Here is a 24,549-nt window from a genome sequence, read left to right as displayed (position 1 = left end):
CTACTCATTTAAAACCGATTTCAGCAGTTCAAATTAGTATTCAACATACAGAGAGTACCAACAGTCATGGTCAAAAAATAAACAATTACATATCTCTGCTTCTTTATATCTGATATATTTCTTGAGCAACCTTGAACCATTATAATACAAAGTACAATACAGAACGCAAGAACTGTATGTCCTGGACATTAGTTACTGTGCAGCATAGGGAGGTTAATTGTTTGGAATGGTCTTAGAAAATTACGTGGGTCCCGGTTTTCCAAAGCTGTTCACTCATTTCAGACAATGTCTTGTAAAAATAAAAACTATGGGGGCTCACTGAGGACATTTAAAAAAAAAAAATAATAATAATTTGCTATGTCAAAATGACTGACTCAGGATGTCACCGGTTCTTGTTCATAAGTACAAGGTAAATATCTCAATTTGGGCCAATAAGCCACTCTAGAAAACACAGCAGCAATGTTACAATAACATCAGAACCCTTCCTTCCAAGTTAAAAATCCGTCTTGTGATTTGTTAAAACACCATCACGTGACAGATTGTAGTTTGTACTATAGTTCCGGAAGTCCTTAACAACGGTCTATATTCATAGCAACAGTAGATATTCTTATTGCAACTGCTCATACCTAGACTGACGTGCTCACCTTTCACATGACAAAGCAAAAATACTGCCGAAGAGCTTCCTGAAGCTTTTCAACAAATTCTAATTGAAAAAAGTTAATAGTAATAAAATTGAGTTAAAGTTGTTTGCATTGCAAAGATATGCCAGTCCCCTAAAGAGACTTTAAGTGCCTCTGAGTGGACCACACAATAAAACTTGAAGAGCAGCAATAGCAAAATAACAGACATGCCAAATAGGATTGTGCCAGAAACACTCAGTGTGAATGGCAAACAGACAGTGTTTACTGGGGGCTTTGGGTCTGTGTGCTGTTTTATAGGCATAGATCCCAAAACCAACCTAATAATAACAATTATTATTATTATTTAATAAAAATGAACTTTGAAAAAAATAAACCAACAAAAATATATATTTTATCACATTACTATAATATTCACACAAATAAAGTATTAATATACTTAAACCCTTACTTTCCAAATATCATTTACACTATTCCCATTAGACACCACAAAGAAACCTATGCTATAAAATTAACAAGAAAATGTCCAGTGGAAATGTTTCTTTAACTGCTCACCAACTGTATTTCAAACCAGGAGTCCAGTTGCTTGTTTGTATGGAGTATTACGTGGCTCTCGTGCCACAAGACTGAACTTACAAAAGGGCTGCAATGCCAGGATGTGATATAGAAGTGTTAGAAACTCATGCTTAATATTAATGAGCATGCAGGTGACGATTACTAATTATTTATGTATGATAGATGATATATATATATATATATACAGTACACAGTTGCAAAGGCATCATGGCACACAGATAATGGGCCCAGTTTAAGATGCTTTAGTCTTGTTTTATGAATAAAATACAATTTGATATCCGTGAAACTTTTACAGATTGTTGCTGGTTTTTTAAACAGTCCAGAACAGTGTCATTAATATAATGATTTATATTATTTGAAAAAAAAAACAACATGCCACACGGTCACACAGTGTGAAACAGCATACATAGAAATGATTTATATCGAACAAAAAATGAGAAGTTATTGAAATGTTGCTGTAGCTCACAAGTTCAAAATCAATGCAACGTTTTTCTTTTATCTAATTGTGTTGTTTGCTAGGATTAAGAAATAAATCTCTGGGGCAACGTCTTTGTTGGATGTGTAGATCTATTTGGCTTTTTGATTTTCCATGAAGTTTGCAATCATTCTAAGAGGTTAGCTCCAAGTTCAGATACCCCCCCCCCCCCCCCCCACACACACACACAAAAACTGCTACAAATGAACAGAGGACCCACTCCTAAACAACCCTCCCCCAAATACTCTCTGTAGAGCTGTCAGAAGTCATAAATGGTGGTTGATTGTAGAATGTGTTTCCAACATATGCATTGAATGGGTTTGTGCAATCCAGTGTCAAAATCTGTAAAGGATCATTTTGTTTTATTTTTGCTGTTAAAACAATTTTCAGATATCAGAAATCATGCCTTAAAACATTGTTGTGTTGCAGAAGCAGTCTGCTCTAAAGAAAAATAACATCACCGCAACCGTTTCCTCATGCTGCCATTCTTCCTGTCTCCCCACTGGAAATTAAACCCGATGGAGGGACATTAAAAGGCAGAACCGCGTCGGAACAAAAATTGCAACATACACTTTTTAGGTTCACAGCAAGCAAGCAGCAAGCAAGCTGCACAAATACCAGTCAAAAGCCAAACCCCCCTCGCCAATGATGTTTTCAAGGTTCCTTTTAAAAAGTGTTATTTGAAATGTAGTTGTTTGCCTCCAACCTGTATTTCCAGAGCTTTCAGTCCTTGAGTAAATACTGTCTTCTGAGGTCATCGGGACGCCATCAGGAAACCACTGGCGTCATATCCCAGAGCTGCAATGAGAAACAGACATTAATCTGCAAACAAATATAAACACACACACACACACTGCCTTGTCACTTAATTAGGGCCTGTACTTAATTACGGGATGGGCCAACATTTACCCTGACCCCAGCCTCGATACAACATGGTACAGACTCCAGGTGCTGGAAAGTGTCTTGAATCCATTTAGTCATTCATTTTCCATGCAATTTGTGCAGAGAGACAGGCAGAGTAACATGATGACATATGTGTTCATCCCAAACATGCTCAATTGGATTCAAATCCAGGGATTGTGGTGGCCATGGAAAATGCTGGCTAAATTACTCGTGCACAGTTCTTGCATGGTGGATGGGTGCACTATTGTCTTAAAAGTAGCCATCACTATTATCTGTTCAAGGATTCCAAGATATTTACTGAACAGGGAGTTCTAGATGGATAATAAAAATGGACAACCAACTGCCCAGCCCCCAGTCGTTCTCCATATTTATCTGTTCCAATACTTGTAAGATAACTGTCTGTATTACATCAGTAAGTCCCATAGAGAAACTGTACTAGTTTTGAACTTACCTTAATAATCTTATCAGCCCCCGATGTCAACAGCCAGCTTCTTGTTACTTCATAGTGAATGTGAACAATGCTGTGCTTACTGTCATGGAAAGTGGCTGTGGGTGCCCGGCTGAAACAGAGAATGGAGGCAGGAATCTTAGGGCAATGTTACAGAAGGCAACCTTTTTCCAGAAACTGAAGTAGGTGACCTTTTTCAACATTTCCCCCTGACATTTAAGAAATAAAATTAAAATAGTGGTGCTTTTGGACACTATGGAAGAACTGCCTACAAATATCACCTATAACAAGTTACTTCAACTGCCTCCATAAAAAGAAAACATGCTTCAGCCCAACACTATTCCTACATACCACTATCCTCATAATAATCTCCCCTTTACAAGAGCTAGTTGTATTGTTGCCTAGCAACAAAAGGCCAAGAGAAACAATAGTAGGTTTACATAGGTATCAAAATTATTTTAATTTAGTACTATTACATTGGTTGTAAAACAGTGTGACTAATATATAATGAAATATATGAATGTTATACTGGGAGAAATAATTTCTCATGCCACTTTTGATCAATCTATACCCAGCAGAGTTGGGATTTTGTTTTAGCCTGATTTTTTTGTTACAGTTCCAAAGAATCCACCTGGCTTGCATTAACCGCTTATTTTAAGTTTCAGTTAGGTGTACTTAGACCTGATCTCTTATAACCTACTTATACTTATAACCTAAAAGCATTATGCATATTTTCATTGGGCTGCAATAGAAGGACTAACCCCCATGTGAGGAATGACATGACATACAGTCTGCTATGGAATAATACACCCTGGCAATCAAATCAGTCTATAATCTCCAGCCGTCTGGAGTACTGGGAGCCACCACAAGGAAATAAACAACTGCGTATGAGATTGAACATGGTACCCTGGAATACCCCATACAAACCATCCATGTTTATCTAATCAGTTATTTTTGGCACGGGTCCAAATACAGAAAGTAAAACCATTACAAATATATATTTTAAGACGCATGTTAATGGACTTATGTTAACAGTTCACATGACACTGCAGAAGTAAGCTTCCAATGTTGTTACAAATGATTATTACACATCTAGAGTGTGTACTAAAATATATTTCTTCACCTACGTTTTGAAAACTGTAAATAACTTGTTGAAACAAAACCACTTTCAGAATAAGTAGGCTAAGCCGCTGCAGTCTTTAGGCAGCATTATAATTGAATCATTATAAAGAAGTCTGACATTTAAATAGACTACTTAGACCGACAGTGAAGATAATAGCCTTAACACAAGTTATGCTCCTAACTTTTCTGCTCCTCTTTGCAATGCTTTTTCTATTTTTCCTAATGTGTCTGGCAAGTGGAATTACGTTTTTGTTTTAGCTGCAAGATTCCACACATGAAGCTATTTTTGTTTTCACGGGTTATGGGTGACCCGAGGATTATTCACATGACATAAAACGTGCGGTGTCATTATATCAACAATGTCCAGCAGGTGGCACCAAACAGCACATTAACTTTTAATGAAAAGGCAAAAGGAAAAACAAACATGTTTTTTTTTTCTTCTAGTTCCAACAGAGGTTGCTTCCTTTTTTGTTTTATGTAAATGTCACTGTCCTGTACTGACCAAAGAGTGCTCTTCTGCTACAAAACTGCCAGTGGAGTGTGTTACTAGGCTAATGTAAGCTTTTGACCAATGAGGTGTTTCCATATGAGTTATTGTGAATTAGGGTACTCCTTATATGTGGTATAATTCTTAACACATAGTATGAGTCTTTACACAAGAGAGGACATTTAACCAAAGTGCAGGGTGCAGTGTAATATCTGAAGAAAGCTCATTTACCCTGCAGAACATCACAAATGAATAATGAGTCTTCAAGCACGCTGTGATTACTACACACTTACTCCTCGTCAGTTATTGACTCGTGGCAGCTGTCGCAGACCCTCACTTCAAACTCGAATCCCATCAGCGGTATGGTGGAGCGCTTTGAGCTGCACTTCCCACACATTGCCTTGCCACACTTCCTACAGTGGTGCTACAGAAACAGGAAACAGGAAACAGAACACTGGCTTACACAGGGGTGACCACGCTGCCGGGAACCTGTTGCATTCCAAGAAACTGCAATGCTTCCTCCTTTTAAACTATTCAAATTGAAATATCAGGATTTCCTCTAGAGCTTATAACATATTACCAAATCGAGCTAGTCAGAATACAAGCAAAAGTCAAAAGAAGTTTACATGTGGCAGGGCAGTATTATTTTAATGAATACATTTTCTTATTTCAACAGCCATGAAAATTTACCATAGCAAATCTGCATGGTCATTTTGCAGCTTTTCGATGCTTTCCAATGGTTATACTATGCCTGTACCATAGGTTACCATGGTTTGCCATGTTTAATATGCTTAACCATACCTCACTGTGCTTTACAATGCTAACATATGCTTTAACATAATACCACTATGCTTTACTACACCTTTCTATGCTTTTACTATTGGAAACTTCCATATGGGAATTTGTAAAACAGTAAACTGAATCTCAGTGTAGATGGAGTTTTTGATTTTTGTAATTCAAAGCAGTGACCTTGGATTGCACTGTATAACATACTGGAACCTGTTACCGTACCGCAGTCTAAACTTCTTGCAAAGATCACTTTAGAGAAGAATCCATACCCGTCAAACACGATTGGTAGGGTTTTTTATTTCATGGATTTTCTTCATTTGACATTTTGCTTTTCTGAATTACCAGTAGCTTGCTTGCCAGAACTCCCCAATGGCAATAAATGAGACAACCTTCCAAACCAGCCTCGTCTCAATTCCTTCCCAATCCCTATTTTTAATCCTTTTTTTGACTGCTGGAATACATACCAATTTTGTCCACATTGTTATACTTCACAGACATTATCCATTTTGTATTATTTTTATTTTATTTACTGCCAGGTCAAAGAGAGGAGTTTGGTTTTATTAGCTTTTGTCCTTTTCTCTTGCCATTTGACCAAACTGAGTTCTACTGTGAAAACAGAAAGGTCTACTATGAGGTTTTTATGCCCCCTTCTGGAGGCCAGGCAAATGACATATTACTTCACCTTCCATGCCAGTACATACCATTAGTAATATACACTACATCCATTTCCAAATTGAGTTTGCTCATGAGGTCACAGGTATTTTCCTGTACGGTAAATCTACATTCATTTGTAGGAAGAAAAAATAAATGTACCTGATACTGCCAAATGTAGCTTGCAGGATGCTTTGTTTCTGAATTGGAAATGCTGGTTGACTTAATTGTGATTAAATGTTAATAGACAATTACAACAATTTATGTATAATGTATTGTATTCAGCGTTTGTAACTGGGTTTCTTTGTAACTGACTATAACTTAATTAAGCAGGTGCCCATACTCAACTTTCACAAAACGCATAACCACCAGAGGCAAGTAACATTTAGCCACTGTAGTGTGTTGGGTGTACAATATCCTGGTTGGTGTTGGTTCTGTTTTAGATGCAATTTATCCAGGTTGCCCAACACACAGGGAGCTGCCCAGAACTGGCTGAAGACACAGGCTCTCCAGGGCATTCCCCAATTACAAGTGAAGCAAACCTGCTGAGTATTTACAGTAATAAAGCACAAAATAACAGCAACATCATAACACACAGTGTCCACCCCAAGAACGGGTACCCAGGAGGCAGACCTGTGAACTCCCCTGGCCCTCTCAAGCTCAAACCCCCCCAAACACACAGCAAAAGCAGGGTTCTGTAATCCCCCAGTGCATGTACTGGATAAGTGTGACTTATCCAGTACATGCACAGATTGTAAAATAGATAAAAAGAAATTAATTTAAAAAAGAAATCCTCTGCTTGATAAGGAGTTAAACGTAGTATTACACAAGTGCTGTATTATATAACAGATTTGAGCATTCTTAAATAAATTAGTCATTCACTGGTTGGGGTTATTACAGTAATGAAAGTTTTGAGTTTCCATTTCTCTGGATGCAGCCTGCAGGCTGTTTCATTTCAGTGCTAAAACAGATTTATGTTTTTCATATCACTTACACTAAAAAAAGTGAACTCTAACCAGTACACTGCAGCACAGAAACCAGGACCAGAGCCCACAGTTGGAAATGAAGCAGAGATAGACTAAGGTCACAGGGTAGGAGAAAACTGCTTGGCACAGCTAAAAAATAAAAACCCAGATGAGCACTGATGGGCCAAATGGCCTTCTCACGTTTGTAAATATTGTCACGTTCTTAAAGTAATTTTAAACACCAGGCAGCTTCTACTGTGGTTTAAAAGGTGTTTTTTTACATTTCCCTTGTAAGTGTAATTTGCCAGGCATTAAACATACTTCCACATTCCATTCAAATCATGTGACAAAGGGACCTCAACTCAGCCAGCTCCGTCTACTCACCGTCTCTCTTATGTAGCGGGGCTCACCAGATGCTTTGCAGTTAGGAGAGGTACTGTACTGCTTACCTGCCGGAGCCCTATCTTCTTGCTGTCCCACATCTGCTTAAAGTTCCAGAAGAAAGGCTGTTCACACTTCTGACAGGAATCGCTGTCTAGCCACTCCGGAGTCTACATCGATACCATTAAGTAAAACAAATAGAAAAAAACTTGGAATATGCTGCGTTGGAGCTCAGAGAACAATATTGTGAACCAAGCTTTGTATTCGTTGTCAAGTTAGATAATGGTTTTACAGTTGCATCTAATAATTTGGGGTTGCATTAAATCACTCCATCACATTTAATAAACATGTAGTAACCCACTTCAAGACATGTCTAAATGTCTGAATTCCCTACATAAATTAAACACAGTAAAGTCACAGAATTCACAGAGAAGGGCTAACAATAGCAGTGGCCTGCGACCTTCCCTCCATGTTTGTTTTCCCCACAAGTATGCTTCAAGCTGCCCAGGAATGAAGTAAATTATGCCCAAATATGTGATTGTGTTATGTGGACTACTCTCTTCTGAGGACCACCAAACTCATTGATAGAATCTGGAACCCAGGACTCCAGTGGTGAAAAGCTAGATTATAAAATGCTCCACTGTTCTCCCCTCACCTGTATCACAAGCTAAGGTACTTAGTAAAGAATAAATAGGGTGCTTAGGTGCCGGCATCCTCTTAGCAGCCCCAGTAACATGCTGTACTAAAGTGCCCACAGCTTTCTCGTTCTAACCTCTTGTCTTTGAACATCCATGTTCCAGATGACAATCCCTCCGTCTGAGCTGCACGAGATGAGCTGCCGAGTGTGATGTGCGTAGCACAGGCCTTGAACTTTCTCACTTGAACAAAGAAAACTGATAATGAATTCACTACATCCAAAACCAGGACCCACCCAACACACCTCTCCCTGCCACAACTGTACAAACCAAATTAAAGCTATCCATGCACTGTTTAGCAGCTGTGTGTCACAGTGTTTAATATTCTGCAGTTCAACTTGGAATGTCATGTGAATTGGGTAAGTGGTTTAATGAAGGGGGGGGTGGATCTTTAGCAGGAACTGGGGCTGTTTTGATGTAGAAGATCTCAGTCAGCAGTCCAGATAAGCTGTGTACCTGTCGTTTATAAGCATAAAAAAAAAAAATCAGAAATACGCACTAAATTTCAATTGAATGCGTAAAAATATGCCTAGAAATTTTGCTGCACAGCTTGTCTGCCTCCTCTCGCCTCCCCTAAAACATCCACTAACAACTACATCTCCCAGAATACAATGTCTTCATTTACTAGGAAACTGTACACAATAAAAAACAGCCCAACAAACACTGTCCAATCTCTGGCTAGCCTTGTTGTCTCTGCAGCCAGTCACAGTAAGAATAAGAAAAATTCGAAGCTACACAGGTTGAAGTGTAAACACCCCAGTCCGCTAAAAAAAGGTGCCTATAATATTAGAATTATAAGATATGAGAAACCTCATTTGCACTATCTCCGCCTCCTTTTTGCGAATTTATGCAGGAACGCCCATAATTACATATTCATCTAAGGCTGAACCGCAAAGAAAAACTGCTGCCGCAAAGCATTCCCTAAAAAGTCACAAATAGCATCGCGCTTGTCTAGTACATTCACCCTAGACTTCCAACTCGTTTGCACTACTGCAACAGGCGCAGCACTTTAGTACATCTACCCCTATGTGTTTTATAACTTATTAATGCATTTCCTTATTTTATGTATATGTATGGCTTTATATTGAAGTTTTAACATACCACTGAGTTTAAGAATTTAGTTAAAATTGTGAAAATATACAAGGAACCCCTTACAAGAACGATTGGCAGCAGAATAGGTCAGGTAACATAAAGCTAACATTGAAGACCATGAAAATAAAACCTCAAATTTACATTCACCACTGTTTCTTGGAAGTTCGGGATATAGTGGTGCCCATTACCACAATTCATTATCTGTATCAGAATACCACAGTATAAGGGTTTGTCCATGCTGGACGAAGGCAGAGCGGTAGCCAGTGCTGAAACACTGAAGCAGGAGTCAGAGAATGTGGTTCAAGCACAGAGTTACACACTTTTATTGAATTAAATCAAAAACAAAATACTTTTAACAAAAACGACCGTTGCCTAACAGGCTGCTAACAAAATAGCTCTATTGTAGCAGAGCTGGAGCACCGATAGCTATCCTCTCTGTGGAGTCCAAAACTGAACTAACTACTAGCACAAAGGGGAGTGCTTAAATACAGGGGGCCAGGCTAAACTGACAATCTATTAAGCACTTCAGCTTGACCAGCTGCATTCCAATGAAAATGAACTATTTTTCCTGGGAATATTTGTAAAGTAATACATTTAAACACAAAATAAATTGCAAAAACACTATTTACAAGTGAGGGGTTTTCACCTCATCAGAATAGGGTATAAATGGCTGTTCTAATTCAAGCTTTACAGCACTAGCAGGGGTATATGTAAGGTTCAACACATGGCAGGGTGTAGGTTGTGTTGCATTAACATACGGCTGTGGTGGGGTTGGAGGCACAAAGTGAAGCTGAGTGCCTTCATACCAACAAAGCCGTATTTTAATGCAACACAACCCACAAGCCCTGGAGTGTGTTAGCCCGCTTATAAAAAGGACACAATAATACATAGAAAAACAAACTTTTTTTAATATATTTTTTTTAAAAAATGAACACTTTTATTGTATATTCTTCCGCTTTCGAGAAAAAATAGTCCATTAGACATGGTTAAACTGGAGGTTTTCAAAATTTCCAATAATAGAATACTATTTTATCCCAGCCAGGATCAAAATAATTAATACTAGCCCTGTCCATCTACTTACCTCAAATGCCTGAAGCTAGTTAAAACAAGAGTACACGCAGCCGATAACGTGCTAGACCCGGGGGAAGGGCGAAATTTAGTTGCAGGCTTTGCAATGCGCTAGGCCACGATGGGGGATAAATAGCCAAAACAGCTAAAATATTAAAACACGGCTAAAAACTTAGTGACTGTAAATATATATACTGCTTTTAGCGAAAATGATCGAGAAAAACAAGTAATAAGGCACAATAGAGTAGTAATAAAAAACTAAACTCAGGCTCTCCGTTGCGAGTTTAACACGTTGTGTATTGATAAATTATTAATCGAACTGTAATTAGACAAAAATAAGTTCTGCCGTGCATTAAGCTATATTTATGCACGCTTTAAAACCCCTCAGCAGCCAATCAGCATGCAGCATCCGAACATTCAGTTTTATAAGTTATACAAACATGCTTGTTAAGATTATGCTGTTTTCTGGAGCAGCTATCACGATTAGGAAATTAATATTTATGGTTAACATAAATAAAACCCACTGTGCAGTTTATATGCAAATCAACACAGTGGGAGAGGCTTCCTAATGTCACTTTTTTTGTTGTTTTTAGTTGCAAGTTCACCGTCTCTAAACTGATCATGCAGAGCTGAACTGCCATTACGTGCTGAACTGACAAAGCATCTGCTGTGCCATTTATGCCAGTTGAAACACACGTTTAACCCTTTTGAAGTTGTTTCCTGTAAATGGTTATCAGCACAAGTGAAAAAAAGGCTTTAAATTTCAATTGGCTTCCAGAGCTATAACAGGGTTTAGTACCTCATTTCTAAGCAGTGTCAGGAGTTTGCCGTTTTGGCATACAGAGGTGACATCATGTTAAAAGGAAACAATATTATATAAACAAGGTTTGTTTTGCTAAAAGGAGAGCACAGAAAGTTAAACTGTGGCTGAATGATGGAACAGAAACCATTATACTTTATATAAAATTATATTTTAGTGTAAAATGGGAAACTGAAACTTTAATACAATACTGTGTCCCACTGAAGAGAGTTACCTTGAAATAGTTCTAGTGCTGATTATAATGATTTAAATTGGTATCACATGGTCAAGGTTTTGACAGGAATCTTGCTGTTTTATTTTGAGCAGTCTTCTGAAATACAGAAGCATGGCAAGGTATAATAAAGCACAGTGAACGCATGGTATAGCATAGGGAAGCATTGTGAAGCCTAGATAGATAGGGTAAAGCAGATTACAAAAACCTAGCAAACCAAGGTAAACTATGCATAGTATAGCCAAAATGACAATGTGCAATGTGTCTGTACTAGTGGGAATGGGTTATCAGCACTTACTTGTGTCCTTGCAGTTCAATGGCTGTCCCTTTCCTGCCTCCTATGTCCCACATTATAATGGAATGGTCTGAGCTGCCCGAGAACAGAACTCTCTGGACAGGATCCCAGCAGAGAGCTGTAACGCTGCCTGAAACGAGCAAGAGAACAGACAGCTCCTCAATAGTATTAACCGAGGGCAGGCCTGCAGCGAGATGACTGCAAGAACACATAGCTCTAGTCTGGTGGTGGTGAGGATGATGTGAAGATTCTTTTGTCAACGCATTCTCAAAAATTTGAAAACACTAATTCATTTTTTTTTTTATGTATTCAATCTGGCACACAGTGGTCTATCTTTACCAGTACTTGGCAATGGTATTGGAACACAGACCGGCCAACAAATGAGAGGTCTGCCACTGAATTGCTAGGATTGTTTTGATAGAAACATTAGCGTCTTTTTCACTGTTGAAGGCTTCTTTTGATTTGTGCCTCTGCAATACCCTGCACACGATTGTTGCTAAACAGGATGTACATAACTCTCATACAGCTTATATGGAACTAGTGGATCACACAAAGGCAGGAACATGCACCCACAATGCACTGAACTGAGCAGCTTTGGATTATATTCCTTGTATAATGAACACCTCCTGTGTGTTATAGACTACCCTATAAAAAACACAATAAAAAAATCATAGTATACTATACTATTACACCAGTATACTGCATACCATGTATCAGTGGTGTAGTCGAGGGTATACACAGGTATTTGGACAATATAGTGTTTACCTACTTCTCATATAAGGGATACGGTTTACTCATTTCTATTCTCCTGTGATATGAAAATCCTGGGTTAAAGACAAGATTTTCTAACGGTGAGCATCTGTGTTGTGGTGTGTTGCTGCGTGCGAGACTGACAGCTGAGAGCTCTCAGTCAGAACTGTGACACGAGCCTGGGAGCGTGGCCATTGGACTGTGTGTTCTGTTTGTGTGTGTGTGTGTGCGCGTGTGTGTGTGTGTGATTGGTTGTTTATGTTCTGTTACTGTTCTGTTGTTAGGCACACTGGGCCTGCAGGGTGGTGCTAGTAGCCTTCATCCTAGCCTGTGAAAGGACACTCACAGAACTGTTCAGTGAAGCGCACCCCCAGCACCTGAGAGGGGACAGAACTGTATGGGGGGGGGGGGGGGGAGCTCTGGTTGGCTGAGGGCCAATAACAATGTATCTGTTCATGTTTATCTGTTCAACTCCACCAAACATGGGCGTTTACCCACTTTTTCATTTACCACTACACCACTGCCTTGTACATAACACGCAACCTGTATATAACACAAAGACATTCTCCCAATATTGGTCAAATACATTTCTATTATATTACAAACACTACAGTAATATTTATACTGAAATCTAAAACAAAAGTAAAAACAGGTCTTTAAATAAGAATAATAAGAATAATAATTACAACTTACATACCTGTATGCCCTTTAAATGTGGTGACAAGGCTGCAGGTCTCCTGCTCCAGCTTGAGAATGGTGACCTGTCCCGAGTGATCCCCAACAAAGGCATGTCTAGTTTCCACATCAAACCTGAGGAGACTGGTCAAGGAGCTTCACATTTACAATCCACTACATTATATATCACACTGAATACAGTATTAGTCAAAGCAGTACTCAATAAGACATGGTATAGTCTTGTCTATTTCCATTGCCAGCAATATTAATCCATTCAGGAGATACTGTTTCATGGACACACATTCTGTTTGACAAGGATACTGCAGACAAGAGACCCAGGCGGTTGTCCGATAGCCCCCTAATCGTTGCCCGCTTTCTGAACAATGCCAGTTGAAGTTCTTGTCCTGTCCCGTGCTTAGTACCCACTCCATCTCCAACACAAACAGAACCACTGTTACTCTGCCCTGGTGAGCTGTGACACAAAAACAAGCTTGGTTAAAGACACATCCTCCTTTATAATACTGTGTATGAAACATGAATGCCTAGTTTTTGTAACATGTTGCTACTTTTCAAGCACTCATTATAATGCTGTATTCTGCTTACAAATCCATAAAGTACTTGGCAATTTGGCAATGGATATATAGTAACCACTGCCTGCAGATACACAGGGTCCTCATCGCAAAGCACCTGAATGGTAAATATTCAGACGAAATCGAGAATGTATCGTATTACAGCCAAATGCAACCTGATATGCACATACAGTATGCGACTAGGATTGAATAAAAGTTTAATAAAAAGAAAAGGGCAGATACCACGCCAACCTGGAGTAGTCCCCATCACCACAAGCTGCTGCTGTAGCTCTTAGGAAGGTTGGATAACTAAAGAAAATCTACTTAAATACCTCCTAACAGTTACAGCAAGGACTGCAAATGAAAGAACTTGTTGGAGAGGAGCACATGTTGCTGCTTGGGATACGGTCAGGAATCCCTACTGCTGCTGAACACAAAGTTCTGAGTAAAACAGAGGAAGCTGATTGGGTAACAATAATTCATTGAGGAGTATCAATCCCAACTTTAAGCGGGAAAACTGGGAACTAAATGATTTCCTATTTTCATTTTCTTCCTGATAAACACTAATACATTCTTAGGACATTTTATATTAAATAAAAAATGACAATAAATGTGTAAGTGTAGAATCTGTGGTACTGAGGTTTCTTTTCAAGCTTTATCTCACTGTAAACCATTTTTTTAAGCTTATCCTATTGAAAGATCTTCAAAATCAGAAGTGTCTTCTTACCCTGGAAAGTTCTGTCAGGAGTCATTTTGTTGTAATCTTCAGCGAGGACAAATTCCTGAACAAAATGATAAGAGAGCATTCGTTGAAAATTGTGTCTTTTTTTAACCTTTGTTTTCTATTTTCCATAGTTTTTAAAAATGAACACTGGCATCATTTACTGCCAATGGTTTGTATTCAGTATCTGTATTAAGTGGCTCTTCAGGTTAGTTTTACCAAATCGAAGCACAATTTGTAGACTGCAAATAGCACAGTTCAAGAAATAAACTGTCAAATTCCAGTTACACCCTTATATTATTATTATTATTTGTTTATTTAGCAGACACCTTTATCCAAGGCGACTTACAGAGACTAGGGTGTGTGAACTATGCATCAGCTGCAGAGTCACTTACAACTACGCCTCACCCAAAAGACGGAGCACAAGGAGGTTAAGTGACTTGCTCAGGGTCACACAATGAGTCAGTGGCTGAGGTGGGATTTGTACCAGGGACCTCTTGGTTACAAGCGCGTTTCTTTAACCACTGGACTACACAGCCTCCTATATATTATAACAGTTTCCCATGGTAAAAGCATAGCAAAGTGTAATAAAGCACTGTGAAAGTTAGGATATTAAGAACTGGGGTAACTTAAAAGGTGAAGTGTAATATTCGTCTGTTTACTTTTTGAAAAAAGAAATGTCTCAAAATCAAAACTCCAAGAAAACCTCTTAAAAAAGAAATAGAACAGAAATGTAACACAAAAAATGTGGTGAGGATGTACAATATTCAACTTAAAAAAAATAAAAAAAATAATTGCTTTTACTTAAAATATCATACTGAATTCATATTGTGTTTATTTTCAACCGGCCAACTGAGAGAGGGGTATAGTGCTCCCTTGTTAATCCCATTAAACTGTGGAACGGGTTATAAAGCAGAAATGTGGCCATGTCTTATGTTTGCCCCATAATGCCATTACATTAGCACTTGTATTCTCGTTATAAGGCAGACCCAAATAGCACAGCCTCCTAACAATGGCTACTGACACTGCTTTATAAGAAAGAGCACTGTATAATAAATCAGCCACTGTATTCTTCAGGCTGCAATAACATGCCTGTTACCCTCAACTTTACTGTAGCTTGCAAAATGCCACACAGCCATAGTTTGTCTCTAGAGTTATTTTTCATAAGTGAGCTGCACTTACAGAGATGAATCCATTGTCCATACCGACAGAGAGCCTTCTTGTCTCTTGATTGAAGGACATACAGGAACAAGGAGCTGTGAACAGAAAACCGTGTTACTGCAAGTGCACGAGGCAACTAGGGCTGCACCATCACACTGGTAATAAATACAATACATTTGAGAGCAAAGCTTTCAGACAATGGTGAGCAACTTCATTTCATTTCATTTAAATAATTAGCTCGTTTACAACGGCGTCCAACAGCAGCAAATTACAATCACATAGAACACACAGAATACACATTTAAAACACTACACAACATCATATACATACACAGGTCTTATTGAAACAACACATTTTTAAATTGACAATGGGAAGTCTCTGATCGAAGTCCCATCAGCAATGCATTCCAATCTGAAACTGCAGCAATAGCAAAAGATTTCGTTCCAGTAGCACTATTTTACCAACGGTATTTTAAAATATTTGGTATCACAAACATTTTGTAAGCTGTAAATCACAAGTAAACTCCTGGAATAGATTACTCAAACAGGCAGTTTATTAAGTGCCCCTTTAAAAAGAATCTGATTCCAGTGAAAGTTCCTTCTATTAACAGGTGACAACAAGTTTAACTGGGAATACAAGGTACAGTGATGTTCTGAAGGAGTACACTGAAGAACAAATCTACTTGGTACAGTCCGAGCGTACAATATCATTGTTTATCTTAACTAGAGTATTCTTCCTGTGGTTTAGATTCACTTTGTAAATTATTTTCTGTTTCAGTTGTCACATCCAGGTGACTTTTTAGACGGCTCTTTATTTTTTCTCTTTAAGCATGATGATAACAGGTACTTAAAGACGACAAAATCAACAGTAATATCATTAAAAGAGTGCATTAGTTATTTGATATTTTATACACAGTAGCTCTTTATATTACATTTTTTTGCATACATAGAAACTACAATTGGTTCAAGACAAAAAAAAAGACTACAGTATATCACTAAGACCATTACACAAAATGTGCTGTCAATAACACTTTAAAAAATTGTTTGATGCAGCACCCTGTTGCTCATATTGCTTTATAAACAAATTACCGTATTCCTTCGAATTTAAGACGCACTTTTTGAACAATGTTTTGCTTCTCAAAAATAGCCCGCGTCTTAAATTCGAGTACAGTATAGTGATGTGTGTTTTAAAATCACCAACAAAAGACATGACTACCCGAGTAAACAAACAGCAACGTGACTGACTGCCGAGAAAAGAGAAAACCAAAACATTACTACCCAATCTTGAATCATCCATGACATACAGGTAGCCATTTTCAAAGAAGCGCCATTAGCTTCCTGAGGAATTCAAAGATAAGCTTTGTAGATCATATAGTCTTTATCATCACAAATATATTGCAGATGTCATGGATATTATATGTTTTAACCTCATTTGTCTAGCTTTGCCTAGTGATAACGATCGATCTAATACCTCGAATACATCAGGCACTCAGGAAACAAAAGGCTGATCAAACCCGTCTCTGCGAGGGAATTACCCAGTCTAGTGAGGTAAGGGGGAGTAGCACAAAGCCTACAATAAGGCAAAGGAAAGAAAAAGGAAAAACAATATAGTTTAAATCAGCTTAAAAGAAAACCAGACATTATTAATTTAAATTCACTAAGAGTACAAGATGTAAGCGTTTTTATTCTTAAACCGCCTAACAAGCGCAGAATAACTCAGGTAATAAACCCTAAGTAAAGTGAAACTGTTTGCGATGTCTAACCAAAGTCGCAACCTGACATATTTGGTGTGTAAAGAACTGTGATTTCTTATGGTAAAAATAACGGGAATTCAAAATAAAATCTGAATGATTTAGGAAAAGTTATGTATGTTTTAAAAGCTTCCCCTTTCTAAATATGATAATGAACTAATCAAGCAAGAGAAAAGGGGGGGGGACAAATAATCAAGATTGCAAGCCCTATTCAGGCACAAACTAGCCAATCAGAACGTGCGACTGGAAATTTAAACGACCCCTTTGTTTTGAAAAAGTATACAGCCGACTGTAAACATTAGCTCCTTGCTCTCTGATCTCTGCCTGCCTGCTCTGCTCCCTGATCTCTGCCTGCCTGCTCTGCTCCCTGATCTCTGCCTGCCTGCTCTGCTCCCTGATCTCTGCTCCCTGATCTCTGCCTGTCTGCTCTGCTCCCTGATCTCTGCTCCCTGATCTCTGCCTGCCTGCTCTGCTCCCTGATCTCTGCCTGCCTGCTCTGCTCCCTGATCTCTGCCTGCCTGCTCTGCTCCCTGATCTCTGCCTACCTAGCTTGGACATGGAGCATAAAGAATGAGTATGGGACTACCTTGAGTGTCAAATCCTGCACTCCCCGACCCCCCTTACATTTCTAGTTCTAAATTGTTCTAAATACATTTGACGAACACTCAGGTGTGACTAATTAAACCTACAGCAGCCGTGCAACAACATTTATTCAACAATTCCATCTCTGGGCTTGAATTGAAAGCAGTAAAATTATTTCACTGATAAAGGAGACCAGAACTATATCGAACCATTTCTTCATTGTGAAAACCTTTGCACTGGATTCTTAGAGAAGACTGAATCCCAACAGAAAAGGCATTTCATTAGAATATGTACAGTCCTATTTCTTTATAGTAAGACCTCCTTTTAACACACTGCCTTTTTCAGTTACAACAACATAAGAAAGGCTACAAACGAGAGGAGGCCATTCGGCCCATCTTGCTCGTTTGGTTGTTAGTAGCTTATTGATCCCAGAATCTCATCAAGCAGCTTCTTGAAAGATCCCAGGGTGTCAGCTTCAACAAAATTACGGGGGAGTTGGTTCCAGACTCCCACAATTCTCTGTGTAAAAAAAAGTGCCTCCTATTTTCTGTTCTGAAAGCCCCTTCATCTAATCTCCATTTTGATCCCTGGTCCATTTTTTTTTATTTTTTAGAAATCATAGTCCCCAGTGACCAGGCATAAATAATTTGACTTTAACCCCTTTATCCTTTTTAATATGCAGAACAAGCAGCCGGTTTCAGATTAGAACGCTATCACTTGGAGCCTTTACAAACGTACTATAACTGAGGGGGATAGGAACTTACTGTAACAATAGTTCACCTACCCTGAGCGTTTTTTAAATGCTGACACCATTTAATGGGAAAGGGGTTGCTGAGTTGCAGAAGCGATTGTGAAAGGCCTGCACAGTAGCCTTCTGTCTGAGTCACACATTACACACGGTGAGTCACAAAACAGGAGAACAGACTCCAACCGGTGACACTTACATGGCATGGAATGATAGACACTGGGCCAGTACTGCCCACTATCCCTCTTCAGCCAGATCCGAATCGTCCTAAAAAAAAAAAAAAAAAAAAAGAAACTATTTATTTAGTCTATTTCCTAAAACTACAGAGCGTCACATGATTTTAAAACTGGCTACGTTCTACTGATTTATCAGTCATTGAAACCAAGACGTATGGCTGGATTGACAATCTGGTTGGTGAAGTATTTAACTTCAGGTGACTTGTCTGAAACCAAAAGCCATTGTCAGCCCACAACCACCGTTACATCAAGTCTGGCAGACCAAGGTCTTAGTTTAATGTCTGACTGGTTCTCAAAGCATCTGTCAAACTAAATGAATATTGGTCTCTTTCCATATGCTGTTGGGAGCAATGCCATCTCAACCCTGATCATTTTCTAGTTGGCATGGTTTTAGTTTTTTAAAGACAGGTATCTTTGCACATCTAATTGGATTCAAGCTACCTTTAATACAATCAGTACTTTGATAAATATCCGTTACAGCAAATCACAAGGAAAACAAATCAATGGTTCATAACACTTACCCTGTCTGTCATTGGACTAGCATTCAAGAACTCATATTTGTACTGCTCGAATACTCAAATATATTTTTATATGTTCTGATCCACATTGAGTAGGCTTTGATGGGCATGGAGACTTCAAAATGAAAATACAATTCTGTCCACGCCACCACCATTCACAATAATTATAATATAATAATTACGTGGTAGCACCTCTCATTTAATTCAATGACAGAGAGTTATTGCAGGTCAACTCAAATAAAAAAACTAAAGCAGATCAGCCTTTGTGCTCAACAATCAAGAGAGCTGAGCTCTCCTTCAGAATACTCAAGGATAAAGAGGAAAAAGCAATTTCTGCAACATTAACAGTTTTCATTTTTACAAAAACATAAATAAATGGTGGAAACTTAATATGGTGGAAAATGCTTTGTAAACAGGCCATATGAAGGTTCAAGAATGCCGTTGCTGTGGAAACGCTATATTTGCACACAGTGTCTTTGTTCAGTACAATAGTGTGCAAACAATTAGTAATTGGCTTTGGAGTTCTTTTGATGGTGTTTGCAAGTATCTGTGGAGCCTGGTTTGGTGGTCTCCACACATTAACTAGCATCACTCATGCTTCAGTCTCCCTGAAGTACTTCCTCACTGCTCACTTTTCGCCTTCAGTAACCAAAAACAGGACAAAACAAATCAGCTGCAAATACTACATGAAATGGAGAATGAAAAAAAAAAACACTGCAGTGTTCTAGTGTCACATACTGTATTTGCAGATAGATACTCCTTTTCATTACTTCAGTGTGAAATACAAACAGGCACCATAGCAGTGCATATGAAAGAAGAAAGTGGAAATGGAGGAGAAGCTGTGAACGCACTTGATTGCTTGTAAGACACATACTGTCATTTGTTGTGCAGAGGTAATAAATATGTGGCTCTGAAAGCTTCCAACTCAAATAATGTGCCACTGCACCTGCTGAAGAACATCTGCTTGGGGAAGTGGCTGAAATAACCCAGTCTACACTATCAATACCATTGCTTATACACAAGCCCCCTACTTCCTCACTGCCTGTGAGTGCATCTCAACTGCTCTATACTACCGAGATAAACTTGGTGTGTCTTGGAATTAGTCCACACTGAACACCAACTTCTGTTTTAATTTAGATGGACAACAACAAACAGATTTTGATGCAATATAAAAGCAGTTATATCTCCAAACTTTAAACACGAGTGTCTCTGCCTTCAACGGATGTGAAAGTGACACTGTGGGACCACAGAGGCTCTTTTAACAAAGATTTTGAGGATTTTAAAGTCAACGCTTACCAGGAGAACTTTGCCTGCTAGGCCTTGTAGCTTGTAGTAATCAGCAGGAATGTCTTCTCTCTTGTGGTGTGTTGTGTGCACAATGTCAAGTAGACAAATGTTTCAGCTACTGAAGAAGTCACTAATGTGTGTCTGCTTAGTTTCTTACAGATTTACCTTATTTCACAGTTCACCTGCTATACCCTGGAATTTCACAAATCCCATCCTGACAACAGGTTGCTAAATGACATCAAGGTGTTTCAGTTAATACAGGCATTCCAGATGGTTCCTAGCAAGGACTATCTGTTTAAAATCATTCTACTTTTTAACTAACAAAGCACAAAAAATCTAACTTATATGATGATCTTCCAACTGTTTGTTATTATAAGCTTTTAAAATAATAAATAAACAATAAATAATGCCATGACTGTTTTCTCATTGCACATGTTATCTAAAATGTTTATAATAAAAATAATGCACTGCCCACCTCAGACCAGACTCAATACTGAATACTGGAAATAAAGACTCCTCGAATATGTCAATGAATATATTGATTTTACTGAATATTGGCAAGGTTTGCAAAACATTTATTTGAAACCTGATATTGGAGACATCGATTACTGCGCTTCAATTCACTTTGCAACAACGTCTGCAGGAAGACTTTGCTTAACTGACAAGAAACTGACGTTTATGGACAAACTGATTAGCATTTATCTTGAACGGCTTACTTGAGATTAGGTAGTACAATATAAATTATAATCGGGGTCTGTGAAACCAGCAGCAGATGTCATTCGATGCCTTTAATGTGGGATATGTGTTTTTGCTAAACTGTAACTAGACTTGCCAAATGTTACACTGTGCCTACAAATCGCAAAATTGTCATTATTTTTTAGCAACACTTGATAAATAACAATGTATACAATGAAGATGAGCAGGGCATAAAGTACTTTCTGCCACCGTACTGAGAGAACGCTTCAGAATTATTTTTTTGTGTTTTCTTGCAGTACACATGCTGCATCTTGCTGCATCTTGTCTGTTGCGTATCTGAACAGTTGCATTGTAACAACTGACCTATGATTTGTTTCAAGTCACCTGACTAAAACTTGTTAAAGATTGCATGAGTTGCACATACTCGTACATGAAGTAAACACAACCAAAAAAAAAAAAATGACAAAAAGAGAACGCTGGTGACAAGTTCATGACATATTTCCGTACACCTCCATCGCAGACCCCAGAATGCACACATGCAAGCATGTTATACTTATTGGATAGGAAATGCAGGGTATTGTAATAACATAAAGTATTATTACATGTGCATAGCAATACAAAATTGATCGACATTGTGATTAATGGTTGTGGCGCTATCCTATGTAATACACTTCAATGAAAAATGAGATGTTGCCTTTACTGTTATTTCCTTAAATAAATCGAGATATTCTGCATTATTAAAGATAAAGCGGCATGCAGGTTGCAATACGTGCATTCTAGTAGAAATGAAGGCAGACTGACTGACTGACTGATAATAAAAAATAATATACCAATGATATACCCCATTGCCAGACGACCAACAATGCTTTGCTAGTATAACCCACCTACCGATCTTCTGAGACGCTGATGACCCCATCCTCCTTGGGGATGATCACTGCAGTATTCACCACATCCTGCGATCCCTCGATCTTATTGAGAAGGACAGGTCTCCGCGTCAGTGGTTTTGGGTGAATTTCTGCCGCCATTACAACGCATTAATATTTTGCCTGCTGTGTTTGTCTGGGTAGCAACACCACTAGCCGATTCCTTTTGCGTGTACTTTGTATACAGTTCAGTGCCGCTCGGTGACTATCAGCAATGCTGGACGTCAGCTGACTGTGTTGCTGCTGCTGCTGCTGGGCCCATAGTCCTACATAGTCACCAACCAATAGCAAAATATTTACTGCGGCTGCGCTAACCCACATTGATTTCTAAAAGAGACACTACACCTTTTTGTCCTAATGATTACTGCTTTTTTTAAACCAGTGTCACAAAAAGCATCAGTTCAACTATACATCAACAGCAGCGGGTCCTTCAAAAGCTGTTTTGTATTTTTTAGTATGCTGTAAATTGTATTTTGTAATCTATGTATGCATGCAATAGTTTTTAAAATGTTCCTTTAAAATAGAAAAATGTGTTTTAAAATCAAATGCTCAAAATACTGTCTTTGAAAGATAATAATAAAATATATAGATTGTAGAATGGGAAAACAGTAGTCCAAATCCGGATTTGAGTCATGCAAATCTCATATATATATATATATATATAAATGTGGGGTACCTTGGGACATATTTCATAAAATCTGTACAAAACCCCAGACCATTTATTTCAGACTCATAGCCAGCCTGACATCACCTGACAGTCTTAAGATACAGTGCTTGCCAGTGATTTCAACTAGAATATTTACAAGCATGTATGTGGTGAGAAACGAAACTCTGAAACTAATGCTCAAACAGCAGATCGTCCTTAATGTAGCAGGGAGGTCAACACAATGGGTAATTGTATGTAAAATAATGTGTAAAAATAATGTGATATCTTGTAACAATTGTAAGTCGCCCTGGATAAGGGCGTCTGCTAAGAAAGAAATAAATAAATAAATAAATAAATAAATAATAATAACTGCCTGTCTAAAATAACAGCTTCATGAAAGGGAACTTTCACCTTTTACTAATATGTTTTCATGTTCAGGTTATTTAGCAGAGCAGAAGAACAACTTTTAAATATTAGTTCAAGATTTTCTATTCACAAATAACCGTAAGTGCTTTTTAAAATGAAATGAACAAGGAGATGATATACTGTAGTGCTGTACCAAGTCATGAGTTCAACAGCAGGAGATATGAAGGATGCGTTGCTTTCCTCAAGGGTGTAAGTACAGTTTGGAACTAGACAAAATTCATTTGGCAATCAGAGCAAAGAAAGATTTTTAGCCCAGTTCTTTGTACACCTGTGTCATAATTGCCTGATCTTTTATCAGACAGGGGTGCAGGGAGACTGAACTGCTCTGTCTCCCTTTTGGATGTTTTCATGTTATGGGTTGCTGCCTCCATTTCATTACTGATTCCATAATAAGTCCCTCAAATAGACAATTCTGTACTGAAGGTTCCTATTGCATTATATGCTATACTATTTGCAGAGTGTTTAGTTCCACAGTCACCTGGTAATAATGCATGAATTCTAATCCCTTTATTCATTCACCCTCCCAATTTCCACTGTTCACCTGCTCATAATCCATTCAGTCCTCATTGCTCAAATGCAGACAAGCTCTGCCTGTGACCCCTGTGAACAGCATAAACACCATGCACTGCTAATACCAATCGATGGCTGAAGGAAATCGCTTTAGTGGGGCAGCAGGATAGATAACTGAAGTGCTGACATTCTTCAACCCCCAATTCCTTTACTGGGGAGTAGCTTCCCTAGTGCTGAAGTTAAACATGTTGTTCGACGGACCTATAGCATTTGTTTCTTACTCACTTGCATCAAATGCACAAAAAGCAATTCCAGTAGACAGTCTGTCATGAGGTAAACACATAGCATAGGATAGCAGCAGGCGATATTGTCAACACTTCAAAAAGGAATGAAAGCATGTTTGTTATTGGCTTATATGTAAAGCTACACTTCCATTATTATGTTATGGTGCTGGCAATCACTCTGAATGGCTTCTGTCAGGAAAATTGAGGCTGAACAGCCTTCTTCATTCCATTCAAACCATTTGACAATGTGACCTTTCAGCTCAGCAAACCCAGCCCGATCTACTGCCTGTCTATATAACTGCTTATCAAAGTAAAGAATAAAAACAAGAAAAGGGGGAAATGGAGATAATGCTGTTATAAAAGTTTACCATAGCGAAAGCAAAGTGTAATAAAGCACAGCGAACGTATGGTAAAGCATATTAAAAAGCATGTCAAACCATGGTAAACCCATAGT

The 24,549-nt window shown here is 38.4% G+C and overlaps 1 protein-coding gene across 4 annotated transcripts; it reads right to left on the bottom strand.

The window, feature by feature from the left end:
- Window positions 1-2,034: 2,034 nt before the first annotated feature.
- LOC117406060 (WD repeat and FYVE domain-containing protein 2-like) lies at window positions 2,035-22,528 on the bottom strand. Of its 4 annotated transcripts, none has more exons than XM_034009776.3 (12): window positions 22,191-22,528; window positions 18,769-18,836; window positions 15,514-15,587; window positions 14,338-14,392; window positions 13,363-13,513; window positions 13,064-13,176; window positions 11,620-11,746; window positions 8,208-8,313; window positions 7,504-7,605; window positions 4,943-5,073; window positions 3,044-3,152; window positions 2,035-2,487 (listed from the first exon to the last, which is right to left on the bottom strand). In XM_034009776.3, exons 1-12 carry the CDS (start codon window positions 22,220-22,222, stop codon window positions 2,458-2,460), a joined length of 1,098 nt encoding a protein of 365 aa, XP_033865667.1. In that variant the 5' UTR covers window positions 22,223-22,528; the 3' UTR covers window positions 2,035-2,457. The 4 variants fall into 4 exon arrangements, with proteins under 4 accessions (XP_033865667.1, XP_033865666.1, XP_033865669.1 ...); XM_034009775.3 differs by having other exon boundaries at window positions 22,195-22,528; XM_034009778.3 differs by lacking the exon at window positions 22,191-22,528 and adding an exon at window positions 16,963-17,061.
- Window positions 22,529-24,549: the final 2,021 nt, after the last annotated feature.

Source organism: Acipenser ruthenus, chromosome 9 (genome assembly GCF_902713425.1).
Source record: "Acipenser ruthenus chromosome 9, fAciRut3.2 maternal haplotype, whole genome shotgun sequence".
Classification (NCBI taxonomy): domain Eukaryota; kingdom Metazoa; phylum Chordata; class Actinopteri; order Acipenseriformes; family Acipenseridae; genus Acipenser; species Acipenser ruthenus.
This window is presented reverse-complemented; position numbering and strand designations above follow the sequence as displayed.

What these genes read in the sequence shown, in the direction of transcription:
- LOC117406060 (XM_034009775.3), bottom strand. Translation starts at nt 22,331, where the DNA reads ATGGCGGCAGAAATTCACCCAAAACCACTGACGCGGAGACCTGTCCTT. An exon ending in ATCAGCGTCTCAGAAGATCG is followed by an intron (nt 18,837 to 22,194) that starts GTAGGTGGGTTA and finishes TTTTTTTTTTAG; the next exon opens with GACGATTCGGATCTGGCTGA. An exon ending in GGGCTGATAAGATTATTAAG is followed by an intron (nt 2,488 to 3,043) that starts GTAAGTTCAAAA and finishes TTCTCATTGCAG; the next exon opens with CTCTGGGATATGACGCCAGT.